We start from the raw sequence: 18,633 nt of genomic DNA on the forward strand, positions 1-18,633 counted from the left end.
CTTAGACAGAAAATTTCCTTTTGCTCCTTTTTTGTCCAATTTTCCTGGGCTAAAAGTTACCTTAGGAAATACTCGTGTAACGACTAACTGAAATAATTGTATAAATGTTATTTATTGATTTCTGCATTATTTTGAAAAATCTTTAAATACTTTTAACTGAAGATTTTATATAAATAATCTTAATATCCTCTTAAGGAAGGATGAAACAAAAAGAAACGAGAAAAAGAAGAATCAGCGCTAAAAATAAAAAGCTACAGCAAGTGTTTGGTTACTATTTCTTATAACGAGATTCAATGAATATTATTCTAACGGAGCACTTCGAATTCCATTTAGCTCCATGTTAATCCTATGGACTACAAATGATGATCGATAAACCGGTTCTATCAGATAAGACTCTCAGGTAAAACTTAAGAAATGCCTACACCCACCCATAATATGAGCCTGGCAACATCGGTCCCAGTTACACTTGTTAAAGAAATTTTCAATTTCGCGGCAACACTAATCCATTTTATAGGATGTCTTTACTGCCGAAGGAAATCTCATTACTATCTTTGACGGCATTAAACGAAGATAAGAAAAGTAAGAAGAAAGAAGACAAGAAGAATCGAGTTTGAATGACCTCGGAAGACTATATAAAGAATAAAGATAAGAAAGAAGGCAAGTTTATCTTTCAAACGAAAGTGATGTATTGACGAAGATTGGGTTTAAATAGTTTAGACGTATGCATGCAGTAAAATAGTTGATTGAAGGAGCCCCTGGTGTAATAACCACAGTATTTCATGTCACGCCCCCTCCCTCCCTATTACGAAATCCTGGCTAAAAGAACCAATATATGTTGACAGTAAAATAGTTTAGAATGATCGAGCCTCTGGTGTGATAACCACAGTATTTCATGCCACGGACCCCCCCCCCCCTCCCCATTACGAAATCCTAACTACGTGCCTGCACCCTCCATTTAAGAAAATTAAATGAAATCTTTAAGTTTTACGTCCCACGCCTATGCCGATTAGGCTAAGGGAGACGGTGATGATGAGAAATGAATGAAATCGTTGAATGAAGTGGGAGGAAACGGGAGAACCCCGAGAAAACCACGAGCACGGTGTTTGTCCACCACAAAGTCCACACGGCGCGAGCTGGGATCGAACCAAGGACCCCAAGTACCGGAGGTGAACGCTCTACCACTGAGCCACCGCGCCCCCTACCTCTCCATTTAAATTCATTCATTGCCATTTTCCTTAAAGTTTCTAATTTTGGATTCAGATTCTGCGGAAAAAGCCACCTATAGGTTTAAATCAAGTTTTGAAAAAACACTGGTAGATAAGCATTTAATAATACCAGATAAAAATTCGAGGATCCACTCCAAAGTTGGCAAACACGAGAATAATAGTGCCAGTGATCTCAACAAGCCATCCATGGAATATTTAAACCATGTTATACAGCGGGTTCAAAAACATACAGTGCTCATCTTAACATCATAATGTAAACTATTCCAAGAAGTAACAACCAGCTATTTGGGCACATAACCCATCACGTTCGCCGTAGATTTTGGCGTACTGGGCGATGATCGTTGTCAGAGCCTGGCTGGCGGTCAGGTGACGTCCCACGATGTCCACACTTGGTCAATTGGGCTTATAGTCCGGAGACGTAGCATTTTAGGGTAGAAGATGTATAAGAAGTGCAATACGCTGGGTTGCAATGGCGCTCTGGTGACGCGATTTATTCTGCTGAAAATTGGGGTTCCGAAAAGTGTACAGAGAAAGTCGGAAGACATATTGACGACGTCACAAATGTATGACACATTAGGCATATTTCCCTCAATAAAGACCTGAGTCAAGCGGGATGTAGCTTACTGTCCACCTTACCAAAATGTTAGGTGCGGATCTTGTATACCGAATGAGAACACACGCTGTAATTTCCATGTCATCTGCTTGTCTACGGTCACGCACACTAGCGTCACTGTATCAGAGTGACACACGACTCTCATCGCTATAGACCGTCGCCATTGCAGACTCTCTCGACAAAACCCACGACGTTCACGGTGATGAGCAAGTATCAGGCGTAGTGGTGTGAGCCGACGGCTTACGTAGACCACTACGCAACAATCGTCTCTTCGGTGTTTGTGCATTAATACAAGGGACCACGGTGGTTGTGACTTCATTGGCGGTTGCCGTTCTGTCAGAGCAGTCCACACGATCGTTGACCTGAAGATTCTGCTGGGTAGCACGAGTACGTCTGCTGTAGAAATCCTATACCTCCAACTGTTTACACAGATGGACCACTGATTCGTCACTAACCACGTGACGGACAATTTTACAGAAAAACCACGTAGGCTCTTGCAGCCCCGCTATATGGTCACGCTTGACGTCATTGCACAATAGGCATTCGTTGATAACGTCTGGAAATCCAGTCACAGAATATAGTCCACATGCAATGGATTTGTAAATGCGTTGTATGATGACTTTAAGACTACTAGCAGTTTACCATTTACAGATGATACGTCAGCCTTCCCTCTATTGTGGCCAGTGTGCTGGAACGTTCACAAATTAAGATCAGCATGTCCTTTACAGACATATAATCTGTAGTGCAAATTCGTTTGAATTGGACGATATACATGAAAGGTTCTTAAGTGCATTTCCATCAGCGAACAAGGGCGACAAATGATTACATACGTATACTAAATATTTTATACAGAGTCCAATGAACAAGGCATTAGAATTGAAGAAAAATGAACAAAACACTTTTTGCCTTAAAAAAATATGTTTATTTGCTTTTTCATGATAACAATTAAATATTTTATTAAATATCTACAAATATCTCTCGTAAGATATACATAATTCATTATGTTTCATTGAATACACCTTATATTCTCCAAACTTTCGAATATGTTAACATTCAGACACAAGAATTACTTACTTATCGCCGTCAGAATAACCAATAGGCATATCTCACATATTACGATTTTGAGTTAAAGCCGGTACCTTACATGATTTTACGTGATCTACCGATCGCTCCGCCTTCTCATCATCACGATATCTTCTTAGAGGTTCTTACGGCAATCGGTAGATCTCGTAAAATCAAATAAGGTTAACGTTAACAACGCAAATTTAGAGATACGCCTATTGGTTATTCCAACTACGAATAAGCCTATTGGTTATTGGCCAAAAACATGTTTTAACATGCTTTCCAGTACTACATCTAGATTACAATTGTATCGTGGTTGGAATAGCCAATAAGAGTATCTCAAATTTCGTGATTTTGAGTTAACACCAATCTATATTATAAAATTTAAAGTGACTATGTTTGTGACTCTTAATCTCTTGAACCGACCGACCGAACTCGATCAAATTTTCAACGTAGATACGGTTCTAGCCTGGGAGTGTTACTTTTACTTTGACGGCAGAACTTAGGGTACAACGATATTGTATATCTATCCGATAAATTACTTCCATTTTCTTGTAGTTATTTTGGGCAACGGTGCGTAAACATACACAATCTGTTGTGTAGAAGAAGAAGAAGAAAAGAAAATATATGTTGTTGATTCGAAATAACTAGAATTAAGATTTAATCTTAATAGCTGAGAATATATATGTTGATTTTATATGTATAATCAGATAGTGTGAGTTGTTAAAAAGAAGATAGTTATTTTGCTTGGATGCTATGACAACAGAATAATAATTTTCATGAAGATTTTGAGAATAAAAGATAATGTTGTTACAAGGTGACGTGTCTGATTTAAAGTAATTTGATCGTGTTGATATATTTTAAAAATTACACGAACTGTGGGCTGAATGTAACAGAAGTTAATTGTTACAAGGGGAGGGGGAAGGAGACATAGAAAAATAAATAAAACTTAATAACTCTTGAACCACCCAACCGATCTTGATCAAATTTTCAATGTAGATGAGGTTCGGGACTGAGATGATTTTTATCATTTCACTTTGACGGAGCAATGTAGGGGTGGGGGAGGGGGAGGGAGATATATATATATATGTAGAAAAAAAAAATAAAAATGAAAGTGACTGTCTATGTGACTTCACTCAGATCAAATTTTCAACCTAGATGAAGTTCGAACATGAGATGATTTTTGTCATATCACTTTGACGATGTAACTTAAAGGAGAGGAAAGACATTTACAAATGATCGAAAATGACCGATATTAGTGTCGAATCTATAGTTTTTGAGGCCGCTGAGATGAACAATGACATTCCTGATGTCATTTAAATCCAAATTCAGCCCCGCAAGAACTATGGTAAGGATATATATATATATATATATATATATATATATATATATATATAGATAGATAGATAGATAGATAGATATAGATATATAGATATATATATGCAGTATATATATATATATATATATATAAACAAAATGACCAATATCAGTGTCGAATTCATACTTTTATGGGTTGCTGAGATGAACAACGACACTTCCGATGCCGTAGTCCGCAACATGGGGAGGAGAGGGGATATATAAAATAATCGAAAATGACCAATATCAAGGAGCGCTTTAGTAATAGTGAAAAGTGACTGACTAACGAAACATATTACTATTTTTTTTTCTTAATTTAACCCAGCGAAACGGGTAATTGATGCTAGTACTTTATATGATTTTACGAGATTACCGATCGCTCTCCCTTCTCATCATCTAGATATCACAGAAATGAACGCTTCGTTACCTATGACTCTTACAGATTCTTTCAGCAATTGATAGATCTCGTAAAATCAGATAAGGTACCGATGATTTGAGATATGCCTATTGGTTATTCCAAAGACATTATTTAAAACAGTGACTAATACATATGACACACTATTTGGTATCCATATCACTCTGAGCAATAAAATACCTTTATATAAACTTGTTGTGCCATTATTGCAGGAAACAATGTATTTCATACATGTTTGCTTTTCACTGTTACAAATTTATGCCTATTCGACAGTTTCACTTAGCTGCAATTCGCTTAGTATCACGTGTTCTTTCTGCATCGGCTGACAATATGCATCTAATTGGGGGGTGTAAATTGAAGTAGCAGACCTCAAAAGACGTAATTTTATGCTTCAGAAATATAATGGCAGACAAATCTAATTATAAAACAAAGAAAAAAAACGCACACGCAGGTCGTTTTACTTCAGTATTTCAAATGAGACGTAGAGAAAAACTAGCACCCAATATTTTTTTTATTATTATTATTATTATTTCAAATCTCACTGGAGAAGAAAGTGGATTTTTAGTTTAAAAGGTCTCGAAACCATTTTAACCTAGGGAGTCTAATTTCTTCAGAATAAGCTCTCTTTCTTTCAAAGCCTTCCATGCTTGTTCTTTTTCCTTTTTTGATAATGTTTTCTTCATTTGTTTTGCTATCAAAGTCTTCCTGTAAACTTCTGTTACCTAGAAAAGAAGGATAAAGAACAATTAAACTTTTGAGAAATTCTAATAGAACAACCAAAACGATGAGTACTTATTATTTTAGTAAATACATAAGAAAAAAAAAAAAAACATAGATGAAATTAACCTCTTCTAAATGCTCATTGTAGTTCGACCTGAAGCTTTTGTGTCTAAATGCTGAGACATTTAAATTCGACTTTTCGACGGCACTAAATTGTGTTAACGAAGGAGCACTGCAAGAATAGATGATGATGCCTATCATTCAAGAATATTAAAACAGTTCACCTTTGACTTACGTGGCTCATAGCTTTAAGTTTGCTACTTCGGCCGAAATTAATAACAAAAATTAGAAAATCACGTGAGCAACTAATTAGAAACAAATAAATATCAGGTAGTAGAAACTGAACGATACACTGCACATAAATTGGTGTAATATTTCACTTGCTACTATTAACTACCTCTACAGAGTGTCCCGAAAGTAATGGTGAAAAATGAAACCACAGGTTCCTGGCACCAAAACAAGCAAAAAAGTTTATATGACATATAGTCCGGAATTCAAATTAATCTTCCTCCAACTCTTTGATCTTACTTTCTAGCCGCCTGTTCAGTATGTGTGCAATAATCTTTTCAGTGTGAGAAATAAGGCTAACGGTTCTGTGATCGCTGCACTTCTTTGCTTGCTTTTTCTTGGGTAATACAACCACTGTAACAACAAGAAAAATCCTTTGACCATTCTCCACTCAGGTACATCTTGTTAATTAGTGAAGTCAGTACTTTCATTGCATTGTCTCCTAATCTCTTGAGCAAATCTGTTGGTATGTTGTCGTCTCCAGTGGCCTTCCTCCTTCGCACCTCTTTGATGGCTTGTATTACCTCACTTTTCAATATATTGGGCCCTTTTCCTTCACCATCCACCTCCTCCTCAGCTTTGATCGCAATATATTTGGGGCGGTTCTTCTGATCATACAGATCTTTTATGTATTCCTTTCTTTGATGTTCAATACCTACATGACCTTCTTTATCTTCGATTCCAAACGTGTGTATACTTTTGTTAGCTTTACCTCTTAACTCTTGTGCTTTCTAATACATCAGATCATATCTGCCACGCCGTTGAAGTTCCATTTTTCTTCACATATCTGTTCCATATATTTCCTTTGGCTTTGTTCTCTCTTCTCAATTCATTATTCAGCCTTCTGTATTCTTTGATGCCTGTGGTTTTAACCCTTCTGCGTTCCTCCATCTTGTTAAGCACAGTTTCAGTTATTCATGGTTTTCTTGGTGCTCTTTCCATCCTGTCAATGTTATTGTGGAGTGTGTGTAGTTTTCTTCCCAGCTATTTTCCACATTGCCTACCGTATCGCCCATTGCACACAATTTTTCTTCAATCTCTTCTTTCACATCACTGTCCATACTTCTTAGTTGCTCCAAGTTTCATTTTCGATTTCTCCTCCCATTTTTCTTGATCGGCTTCAACCAAATTTGCTCTTCCGCCACTAGGAGATTGTGATCTGAATCAATGTCCGCTCCCGTTAGTGTCTTCACGTCTCGTACACTATTTCTGAAACGCTGCATAACAAGAGTGTAATCGATTTTGTAGCGTTTCATATCTCCTGTACTTCTCTACGTGTACAGCCTGCTTTTTCTTTTCTAAAACAAGTATTCTTCACCACTATATCATGTTGCCTACAGAAGTCGACAAGCATTTGACCTCATTCGTTTCTTCTACCTAGTTCAAATGGTCCCACCACTTGCAACTTCTCCTCCTACTACGCTGTTGAAGTCTCCCATTACTATCGCGTTGACCTTACCTCTTCTGATGCACTAACCTCAACATATATAATTTCTACTTCATTGTCCTCATGGTCGGTTGTTGGCATATACATTTGTATTATCACAATATATCCACTAGTTTTGCAATTAGTTTTACAAACATCAAGCAGTCACTGCAGCATTCTACTTTGGTTACGGGTTTTGTTACTTTGTTCTTCATTGCTATCGCGACACCATTCTCGACCTTAACGCAATCCGAACAGAATTTTGTGTAATTTCCCACTACTATTTCACCTCTTCCTGAAGATATCACTTCACTGAAGCCTACTATGTTCACTTTACGTTTATCCATTTCCACTTTAAATTTTCAAGTTTACCCGCATGTCGTAAAGTTCGTACGTTCCAAGTTCCTGTGCTGAAATGAAAGTTACTACTTTATTATTTTCTCCTCTGATGATTCTTTCCCGAATAGTCCCCACCTTGAGATCCGAACAAGGGACTATTTTACCCCTGGAATGTTTCACCTCAGGAAGAACCATAATATTTATTTATTCTCCTCCTTCATCCCTCCTGGGAAAAAGATAATGTGATAGTATTCCCATTTCCTTTCCAAATCTCCATGTTGTTGACCACCTTGTGGTTTATCAGCTTTTAGGACAGTTTCCCCTAAGGGCAAGAACGTGCCCTGACCTCTACCCGCTCATCCGCCCTCCAAGGAAGCCGTTGGCACCTGGTATAAAGGCTGACCCCTTATCCCGGAGGTCAGTCGGTCCCCACCTACGTTAGCAGCTTAAGACATTGCCCGCTTTCTCCCGCGAGGAGGTGTAGGTTGGAATTTTCTCTTCGTTTAGGATACGGCCCGGAGGCATTCCTCAAACTTTAAGATTGCCACCCGTCGTTGCGGGTCTTAACTGAGAACCTGGATAAAAAGAGAGAGAGGAAGTTGGACGTCCTTAAACAATTTCTGCATAACCGCATTTCTGCATTTCATTGCCTGGGTACTTATTTCCCGTTATTATGTAAGCCCGCAAAACATAGAGGTCATGGGTTGCATACACACAAGGCGTTTTACAAATACTTCGAAAAGAAAGTGAATAAGATTTGATCTCCCGATCCTTCCCATGTCGAAAATAGAAAAAAATGCTTCGTACACAATTAGATATGGTGAAGATTTATCTGTGTCCCACATTTGGCAACTCTAGATGGCTTCTTTCTATGCGAAATACTTATTTATTATTACTAGCTCAATCTGCGCTGTCTACACAGCGCAACATTTTAATGTGACTACGAATCTCCTTCCCACTTCCTCACTATCCGTCCATGTCCCTTTACAGACACAACTGAAGGATGGAAAGATCACAAAGGGATTTAATTCCTATACACAAACATATATATACATGGCATTTGAATATATGGATATTGGGGTGAACTTGTAGCAAACTTGGAGAAGCGATAGTTGAGGGCAAATTGAAATATTTTCTTCTTATAAATCCATCTCCAAATACCTCTCATTGCGGTTCTACAGGCCTTTGAGGTTGCCAACGTACAATAGCGTTTGCTATCCAAATTAAAGCAAAGCGCCTGAAATGACCCTCAACACACTATACGTAGTTCTTCTGCTGGTTGCCTGACACAAGGATATCAACCTTAACAACACCCTAGCGACAATGGTAATCTTATGGGTTCAAACCGACCCCTAAAACGCTAAATAGAAAGATAACGGCACTTTTCTTGAACATTTCAATAAGAACTGGCAAATCTACACAAACTTGGAACACACTAGTGAAAACGGGACGTTTCTAGGCTTTGTAACTTACGAGATCTCACTGCCGAGAGGAATTGGCCACAAACATATGAACCTAGCATTTAATATATTTACTAGCTGCACCTGCGCTCTCTAGACAGCGCATCATTCACATATGATTATACATCTTCTTGTCATTCCTCACAACATCTGTACATGTCCCTTTACAGACACAAGTGAAAGAAGATGTCTTGATAAAAATCGGCAAGAGGTAACATAAAGGGGAGATTTTTTCGACTATTTTTCAATACCTCGCACCGTTTGCAAGATTTGAGCCTACACGGTCATGTATGATCAGTTTTTTCTTTCTTCTTGCATGTAGTATGTAATAAGCAAATATATTACATATACAGTTAATTATAACGTCAGTGATATATGGTATTCATTGGGCAAAATACTCCAAACACTAAAGATCATTATCATTTGGCCATGAAACAAACGCCTGAGAGATATACAATCCCTGTATACAACAATGTTGTCTTGGGGAATGTATAACTCACACGATACAATGATTTTTTTTTAAAAAAAATCAAGACTTCAGTGTACCCCTCCCAAAAAATTTAATACAGAAATAACGACCACGTTTTTTAAGTATTCAATTAGAACTGGAAAATCTACTGAAAATTTGGAATCGACCAGCGAAAACGGCACGTTTATAGCACTTGTGGTTGTCGAGATCTCATTGTCGAAAGGATTGGAGACAAACATACAAACTTACATTTTAATATACAGATTATTATTATTATTATTATTATTATTATTATTATTATTATTATTATTAAATATTTCCTTTACGAGTGATGTTGGTGTTTTAACTCTTGACGCTGTACCGATAAATGTAACTTTCTTCATTGGTCTGCACCTTTAAAGCATTAAAAGCAACATGTACTCAAGTTAAAATTTTACCTCCATATCAGCAGCTTGAAGTTTCTTCTTATACTCCTGCCTAAGATTCTCCTGATGAGCTAACTTTAACATCAGTTTCAGCTGTTGTAAGTTGTGAGGGGATATCGTCTTTAACTGGCTTTGACAGCGTTTTAATTCCGTCAGTATTTCATCATCAGCCTGTTCCTGCAACGAAAGAAAATGGCATAAACATGAATGATCATTCAAAAGTCTATATTCTTAAGCAAGCAGACATTCACAGAAACATATTTCTTAAGATTTTCAATGTTAAAAGCTGGTGTTCCAGAGTTAAAAGTATTTATTATTAAATCACTAATAAAATCCAATAGCCAATTCAGTAAATACTATATCAGGTGGCTATAACTTTAATAAGTTAGTAAGTATCACTGTTTTTTTTTTTTTTTTTTTTTTTTTATCTTTTTATATTTTTATCCTAACTACACATAAAACTACATGAATTGACTGACGTAAGATAAAGGAATACTTCCGGTTGATGTCGAAAGTTGAAATTTGGTATGATTGTAGCTTTTCAGGATTAGCCAACAGAAAAAAAGTGCCAAAAGTGAATATTTTTATTTTTTAGGGAGTCTAAAAGGGGAAATGAAGAAATTCTCCGTTATTTAAATGGACTTCTATTTCCTTTTTTTTTTTTTTTTTTTTTTTAAACCTATAATCTCATATTTTAGGTACTTAGAATTGGAATAAAAACTTGAAATTCGGTATGTTTGTGTACGTTTTTGTTAGCGTTACCCATGTAAATCAAAAATACAAATTTCCAACTTTAGAATAATCTTGCCCATTATTTATACGGGACATCTTCTACATCCCTAAATGTTCAGGTACTTCTGCTAGGATTAGAATAATGAAATTTGGCATGATTGTAGCCTTCCAGGACTAAATCACAGGAAAATTTCAAAAGTGAATATTTTTAGTTATTAAGGGGTCGAAAGGGGGATGAAAAAATTCCCATGTTATTTAAAAGGCGTTTTCTTGGGATAAAAAAAAATCTTATCTTGCAGATAGTTGAAATATTAGAAAAAGAAATTTGAAACTCGGTAAAAGTATGGGTTTAGGAGGTGTGAGGCCGAAAGCTGAGCAAAGTCGGGGGTCTGGGGGGTGGACCCCCAGTTGGACAAATTCGGGAAATATTAAAAGCAAACGCACGAAATTCACTGTTGATGCAAATGCTGATACATAAGAGATACAATGCCATAGGTCGAGCAAATACGGGGTCATGGGGGCAGAGCCCCCAGCTAGCCGAAAGCTAGTATTTTTATGAACACGCTTCAATTCGCAGCCTTTGGAACACTAGGAAGAATTTCTGACGGTGGAATCCTTAACTAATTTAATCTGACCTAGGTTTTTTTTTATTTATTTATTTTTTAACGAACAATAAGTATTAACGCTTTTAGTCATTGTTAGCGACTGTAAAATGAGGTGACAACGTTATGTGATATCGTTTCCAGTTTACAGGGCCCGTATTGACAATGTGCAAAGCAATGAACGATGAATATACAGTGAAACCTGTCAACTTGGCCACCTCTCTAAGTTGGCCACCTGCTTATCTTGGCCTAGTTCGTCTTGAACCTGCATTTTCCCATAAGACATTCGTTACTTACTACTCTATAAGTTGGCCACCTGTCTATCTTGGAAGTTGGCTACACTGAAGCAATGTTTACCCTATGATGATAATGATAAATTTACCTGCGTATCTTGGCCACGAAAAATACAGTTTTGTTATTTTTCTTAACTCTTTCGAATTCCCATATGAGAGGCAGATGTTCTGTATTTGTGACTGGACACAGAGAAGCATAGATTCGCACAATTTGTTCTTGGAGGTCAATGGCCAGAACACTACCCTCATAAAAGGGTGGTGAAGGAAGATGTGAATAAGAAAAAGCACGTACAGGAATTCAGGAAATGGTTGTACGTATTTGTTTACTCCGTCTGTTTTGGTAAAACCATTAGCTATATATCGGCTCCTTTCATTAGTGGGAAGCTTTAGTAATTCCGGAAAATTCTCAAGGTTAAAGCTCAATTGTCATTTATTGGCACCTGACTGCATGTCAAAAGGTAGTGGAGGTTTTAAGATATGAATTCCCTCAAGATTTTCTCAAAACATCTTTTGCTCCGAGGGAAACAAGAGGTAGTTAACTACAATATTAGAATGTGCATATCTGCCAAAAAGAATAAAGCAAATATGTCTAGAATGAACCACCATTGAGTAACAACTGAAAAGAAGTCATATAAATTGCATATGAATTTCTCAATTTATAACTTAGCTTTTCTTGTTTTCAATCTGAATAACTCAGTGTGCTATAATATCAATTTCAATAAACTGCGTACATACACTTCTATTTCATGGTTGTTTGTGTTATTGTGTTTTCAATCCGAATAATCTAATGCACCAGACTAGATTTCAGGAAGAGAAAGATATGCATATATATTAAACATACTATCAAGAGCGTCGATCCTAGGGGGACCGAGCGGGCCCGGGCCCCCCAAAGCTTATGTGGCCTCTATTTTATGTATGAGTATACAATATTTGGTATAATTTGAGTGCAATTTGTCTTAAAATCTTCATATATATATATATATATACCTCCTGCATCTGAATGGGCCCCCCAAATTTACAGAGAAATCGGCGCTCTTGCATACTATAGTAATATTTTCTAGAACTGTATATTTTTATGATTACTCTACATACATTATTTATAAGTAGCTGTCGTGCCACTGCTTATTAAAACTTTACAATCAAGTAATACTAGAAATCCTATTCTAAAAATACACAAATCACACTTGTTTACTGTAAGTTGGCCACCTGTCTAAGTTGGCGACTTTTCGATGGAACCGATGGTGGCCAACATAGACAGGTTTCACTGTATTTATATATGTTTTAGAGTTACCTATACATATAATTATTATCTCAGATACGGCAAATGGTATCACTGAAGTAAGATTTATAATGAGTAAGAAGATAGGGCAGCGAGTAGAAGTTGCAACATGGTAACCGACAGAGTCATAGCAGTAAAACTAGCTACGAAACCAAGGGATATAATTATTATGCAGGCATATGTGACAACGACAGAGGATGATGATGATGAACTAGAGCAAATTTATGAAGCTATTGAAAACGTTTTGAAAGACGTAAAAGGAGAAGAAAATCTTATTCTAGTAGGAGACTGGCGTGCGATCGTAGCAGCAGGTGTAGAAGGAAAAACACAGTAGAAAAATATGAAATAGGAAAGCGCAACGAAAGAAGAGAAAGACTGGTTCAATTTTGCCCCCCCCCCCCCTAACTATAAGGAAAAAAAATCTTTCCAGTCTCGAACATCATCTATGTTGAAACTTTGTTCGAGATCGGTCGGGTGGTTCAAAAAGTATGAAATCACAAACATAATCACTTTGATTTTATATATATAGATAGATTTCGATGCATTGGTCGTGTGGGTCTGAGATGAGGTCACACGATACATAAAAAAAAAGGAAGGGTGGTTGCAAATTGCTGAATGATTTCAGAAGGCTATATTTTCAATAATACTAAACACACATACATGATCTTAGAATCATTGAAAAGAGAAAAAATTTCAAGTTTTATTCTGACTTTAGATGCAGTCAATGTGAGCCCTATGTGAAACATTGCAGACGTTCAGTGGTGATTCCATTTATATAGACACTTACTTTCGAAGGTTCAACTGGATCTAAAAGCCCCTGTTCTTCAAGTTCCTTCTTCACCCTTTTCTCCAGTGATCCCATATCTATGCTTCTTAATGTTGTGGCTTTCGTTGAAGCATTTTCCGATCCTAAGAATGAAAGATAAAAAAAAATTAATAAGAGATTCGAGTTAGACAACCATATTCAAAAGCAGGGGCCGCGGTGGCTCAGTGGTAGAGCGTTCACCTGTGGTGCTTGGGGTCCCGGGTTCAAACCCTGCTCCCGCCAACTGAACTTTGTGGTGGACAAACACCGTGTGCATGGGTTTTCCCGGGGTTCTCCCGTTTCCTCCCACTTTCTTCATTCCACTATTTCATTCATTTCTCATCATCACCGTCTCCTTTAGCCTAACCGGCATAACCGTGGGACGTAAAACTCAAAAATTTCATTTCATTTCATATTCAAAAGCCAGAAATAAGACTCTCCCCAACCCACTGAAAGAAAATAACTACACTCTTTTTCTTTTGTTTCAAACATATTAACAACACTACAACACTAACCAAACTCCCAAAAATAGATTCATCATGTATTATGCATATGAATACGTAGGATGCATTCGAGGTAGCAAAGTCGAACTCAACATAGGGTCATTCTTTTATTTATCCAACATAATAATACCGTATATACTCGAATGTAAGACGCACTTTTTCTGTCAAAATTTCAGGTATAAAATAGAGGGTGCGTCTTGGAATCGCATACAAAACCGTTTCAGCAATGGAGTAGACTAAAGTGTGTGCCGCTACTTATTTCCCGTGCGTTCAAACAATGAAAGTGTTTAAGTAGAATGTCTTCTGTTCACACTGTAAGATTGCACGATAGTACGTTTGTTCTCCTTTTAATCTTGACATTTAAATATTTAGTTTGAGCAAATGAACTCGTATGATTTACTTTGTACTGTCAAATTCTGAGTTGCTTCAGTGAATATCCAGGATGAGTCTGCAATTGAATACAGGAAATTGACACAACTTTTGAAGTTTAGAAACGGGGTGCGTTTTACATGCAAGTATATACGGTAGCAGGAATTTCAACAATAGTAATAATGACAATATTAACAATAATAACATCTAATTGATGGAGGAAAGTTTTGCTGAGTTCGCCCGTATGGAGAAAAGTTTAAAATCCATTTCTCCCGAAACAAACCTTTGTTGAGTTCTCCCCTTACTACCCGGAAAGCCTCATATATTAAAGAAAAGTTTATTTAAGCAGAAATTAAAATATATAATAAAAAATAACATAATTTTACCTAAGAGTTCACTAAAAAGAAAAAAAAATGACTGTATGTGACCAAAATAAAATTGTGGTAAGCTCATAAAATGGTCAACTTAATTCAATTAAATATACAATAAGTAATTTAATTCTATAAAAAATATAAAGGAATTCATTCAATTCAATTGAAAATACAAGATAATTCATTTAATTTAATTAACCTTATAAAAGAATTAAATTAAATGAAATGCATATATGGGCGCCATAAATATTATTTTTAATACAGTATAAACAGGATGTCTCAAAAGTCTTCTGACATAGGATAACTCTGTTATTATCAGAGTTACAACAAAATATAAAAGGGAAAAGCGTCCCCAAACATGATGTTTTCAATCTAAAGTGAAGGATTTTCTAAATCGGACAAGCCGTTTGGGCTGTACACTCTTTATGCGTCCAATGTTGAATGAAAATGCAACGTTGCCGTTTACCTGGACCCACAACATAAGTAAATGAAATGACTGTCTTTTACGCTAACGCGTAGATGGCCAGCCTCCATTTCAAACAGTAACTTCATTCACTTATGTTGTGGGTCCAGGTAAATGGGAATGTTGCATTTTCATTCAATATTGGGCACGTAAAGAGTGTACAGCCCAAAAGGCTCGTCTGATTTAAAAAAAAAATCCTTCACTTTATATTAAAAACATCATATTTGGAGACTGTTTTCCCTCTTACATTTTGTTGTAACTCTGATAATAGCAGAGTTACCTATGTCAGGGGACTTTTGAGATATCCTGTACACACTTTTTAGGTTGGATGAAAATAAAATATATTCGTTTTTCCGCAAGATGACTCTGGTTATGTGACAGTCATTTCACTGCTTGTTAATTAACCTAAAAGATAGTCACAGTAAAGAACTCCCAGGTCATTCTTTAGAATTCAATAATAGCATTTTCATTGTAATAATCATTAAAAAAAGATCCTTTGTTATCGTGAGGACTATTAAAATTAAACAGATAGTGACATCTTGTGTTTGAGATACAAGCTATTTATGTAACCACATTCGTGAACACATTCTGAGTAGGTTATCATAATCAGTTATGAAAATGTTACGTTTAGAGCCTGAGTAGAAATTGAAATAGTACACTGTTACTGGAAAAGTAAGAATGCATAACAAATGTAACGAAAATTGTGTCGGTATAGATGGGTGAGAAATTGATTGAAAATTTCACCCAAATGAGGAAAGTAGAATAAAGTTATGTACAAAACCATGTGGATGACACTACAATTGCTGTTTTGCACAACGGCAGAGTGATTTAGTTGAGATGCTAGACTGAATGCTTCCTGAAAAGGGGGAAAAAGAAACTATATTTGTAACACACAAGTTGATGGTCCTGAGATTTTCATCAAATACAGTTTCCGACAATATACACTCCGGAAATGAAACAAACATGTAAATCCCACCTTAATTATACATTGTCGCTTGAAATCAGATAAATTATTTAGATTTCCCTGTATTACAGAAATTTATTTTGGCATACAAAATCTAACCTTCCAAAGTTCTTATCCAGAAAAATAAAATTTCGTCACAATCTTGTGGTACTGATGCTACAATAATTCGTCCCTCTCGAAACAAAGGGGCGTATCTCATTTTTTCAACTTTTCTAAGAGACAAGTTTAAAGATTTTATCATAATTGATCTGTTCTGTTAAAATTTAATTTGACCTCGTAAGTTATATGCCTGGAAAGAAGGAAATCAAACTAAATTTTAAAAGACGACGATAAAATAAATAATGAGAAAAGATTTAAACTTGCCTCCTGGAAAAAGTTGAGAAAAATGATATGCGCCCTCTTGTCTCGAGAGGAACGAATTTCCTATATATTAATACTCGTCAGAATTTCTATTTCTTTCGAGAATAAGTATGAAAACGAAGCAAGCTCTTTTTCTAGAATGACTATACAAAAATGCATAATACCTTTTTCCGGTTCCATACACTTTTGGACTGGGTCCATTATGTTTTCATCTATCAAAGCCGAAACCAGCCTTTGTGTTAATGGCCCAGGGCACGAATCTGAGCTGCAATGATATATCAAGAGAATAGAGTATTTTATTGTCATTGAGCTTTACAAGCAACAGAAAACGTCCTAATGAAATATACATATAGATATAAATTTAAGAAAAAAGAAGCATAACATACAAACAATCAGTTGCTGGTTAATACTATAATAAACAGCCTAATGATATTTTAAATAAAAGGACACTGTATATTACGATAGTTTTTTTTTTTCTTTTAATTTTCACTGAATTTTGAACCGAATAAAATGGATTCGCTATTAGCCAACCCTTTTATTTTTATTTATTTTTTTTTATAAACCTTTAACGGCAGTTGTATGTAGGTTGTTAGTTTATTAAACAGCTTCGGTCCTACGACTAAATAACTATTTTTAATCTTCAATAATCTAGTAAAGGGTACATCAATTTTCTTACACCATCTAGTATTATATGTATGTACTTCATCCCTCAGTGTCATATTTGCAATGTTTTGCTTAGTGTAGAGTAGCACTTGATAAATACAGAGTCCGTCAGAAAATATATATGTTGGGAGCAATGTTCGAAAACGGCCATTGGCCGAAGAAAGTGATCAATTCTAAGTTTGGACAGATGCAATTATCCAAAGTACGAAGAAGTCTATCATTTCGGGGTTTGGTCGCTTAATAGTATCCAAAGCTAGGTTTGGATAATTACAGTTCATCCAAAGCTCAATTTAGTTATTTCCAGTTGTTCTTGCGAGATGTCATTGCAATTTTTTATTCGTGGCGCATGCGCATTCGGAGAATATAGGGAGGGTAAAGCAGAAGTCAGTCTTCAGTCAGGCGGTAGCTTTATGTGTTAACGTGTATGCTTTCTTTGCCACTCACAATTGTTTATTCGTTGAAGTGAAATTGAAGACCGTGCACAACAATGAGTATGGTTGCAGCAGAAGACTTCAAAGCAAAACTAGACGACTACGTTCGAGCTAGTACAGCAGATAATACGTTCTTGTTATCTCCAGAGAAGTACAATGAATTGCTGTTGGAGGTGAAGGCTTCGCAAGAGAAAAAGAAAAGAGGTGAGTCACTGACGTCACTGGACTATCGTCGCCTGAAGAGATATGATGTTTTAAGTATTGGTGGGGTTGAGAAACTTATCGAAAAACGTAAAGATGGTGATAGTGTTATTAGGTATTTCTGTCACACCGGAGAATTATACAGTGTCATTCATAAAGCTCACATTGACACTGGCCACAAACGTTTGAGATGCTTGGACAAAGAACTTAAGCTAAAGTACTGTAATGTAACACGAGAGATCATCAATATTTATCTCAAATTGTGTGGGCAGTGTCAGTTGAAAAAGAAGCAAAAGTGCAAAGGACTGACTGTTAAACCTATTCTCAGTAATCTGCTTAATTCTAGGGGTCAGGTTGATCTTATCGACATGCAGAGTGAACCGGACAAAGGATACAAGTTCATATTAAATTATCAGGATCATCTCACAAAGTTTCTGTTTTTGCGCCCATTAAAGACAAAAAGAGCATCAGAAGTTGCTTATCATCTGATGGATATATTTTGCATTATTGGTGCACCTTGTATTCTTCAAAGTGATAACGGACGTGAGTTCGCAGCTGAAGTTACAAGTGAGCTGGCCTCAGTGTTTGGGTCGAAAATAGTGCACGGCAAGCCGCGCCACTCTCAGTCTCAAGGAAGTGTTGAGAGAGCGAACCAAGATGTTCGAGACATTCTTATTACATGGATGGCAGAAAATAGCTGTTCGTCTTGGGCTGAGGGTCTTCGTTTTGTCCAGATGA

The 18,633-nt window shown here is 36.4% G+C and overlaps 1 protein-coding gene across 2 annotated transcripts in view; it reads right to left on the minus strand.

Annotated features, from left to right (window-relative positions):
• Positions 1-2,738: 2,738 nt before the first annotated feature.
• LOC145687979 (transcriptional adapter 3-like) overlaps positions 2,739-18,633 on the minus strand; it is a 96,248-nt gene continuing 80,353 nt past the window's right edge. For both annotated transcript variants that reach the window (XM_081761605.1, XM_081761604.1), the window contains exons 7-10: positions 16,765-16,865; positions 13,553-13,674; positions 9,872-10,036; positions 2,739-5,394 (exon numbers count right to left, since the gene is read on the minus strand). In XM_081761605.1, coding sequence (XP_081617731.1) covers positions 5,260-5,394; positions 9,872-10,036; positions 13,553-13,674; positions 16,765-16,865 — 523 coding nt within the window. In that variant the 3' untranslated portion in view covers positions 2,739-5,259. The remainder of the gene's footprint in view (positions 5,395-9,871; positions 10,037-13,552; positions 13,675-16,764; positions 16,866-18,633) is intronic.

The sequence above is a fragment of the Thermobia domestica genome, chromosome 6 (genome assembly GCF_964235325.1).
Source record: "Thermobia domestica chromosome 6, izTheDome1.hap1.1, whole genome shotgun sequence".
NCBI lineage: Eukaryota > Metazoa > Arthropoda > Insecta > Zygentoma > Lepismatidae > Thermobia > Thermobia domestica.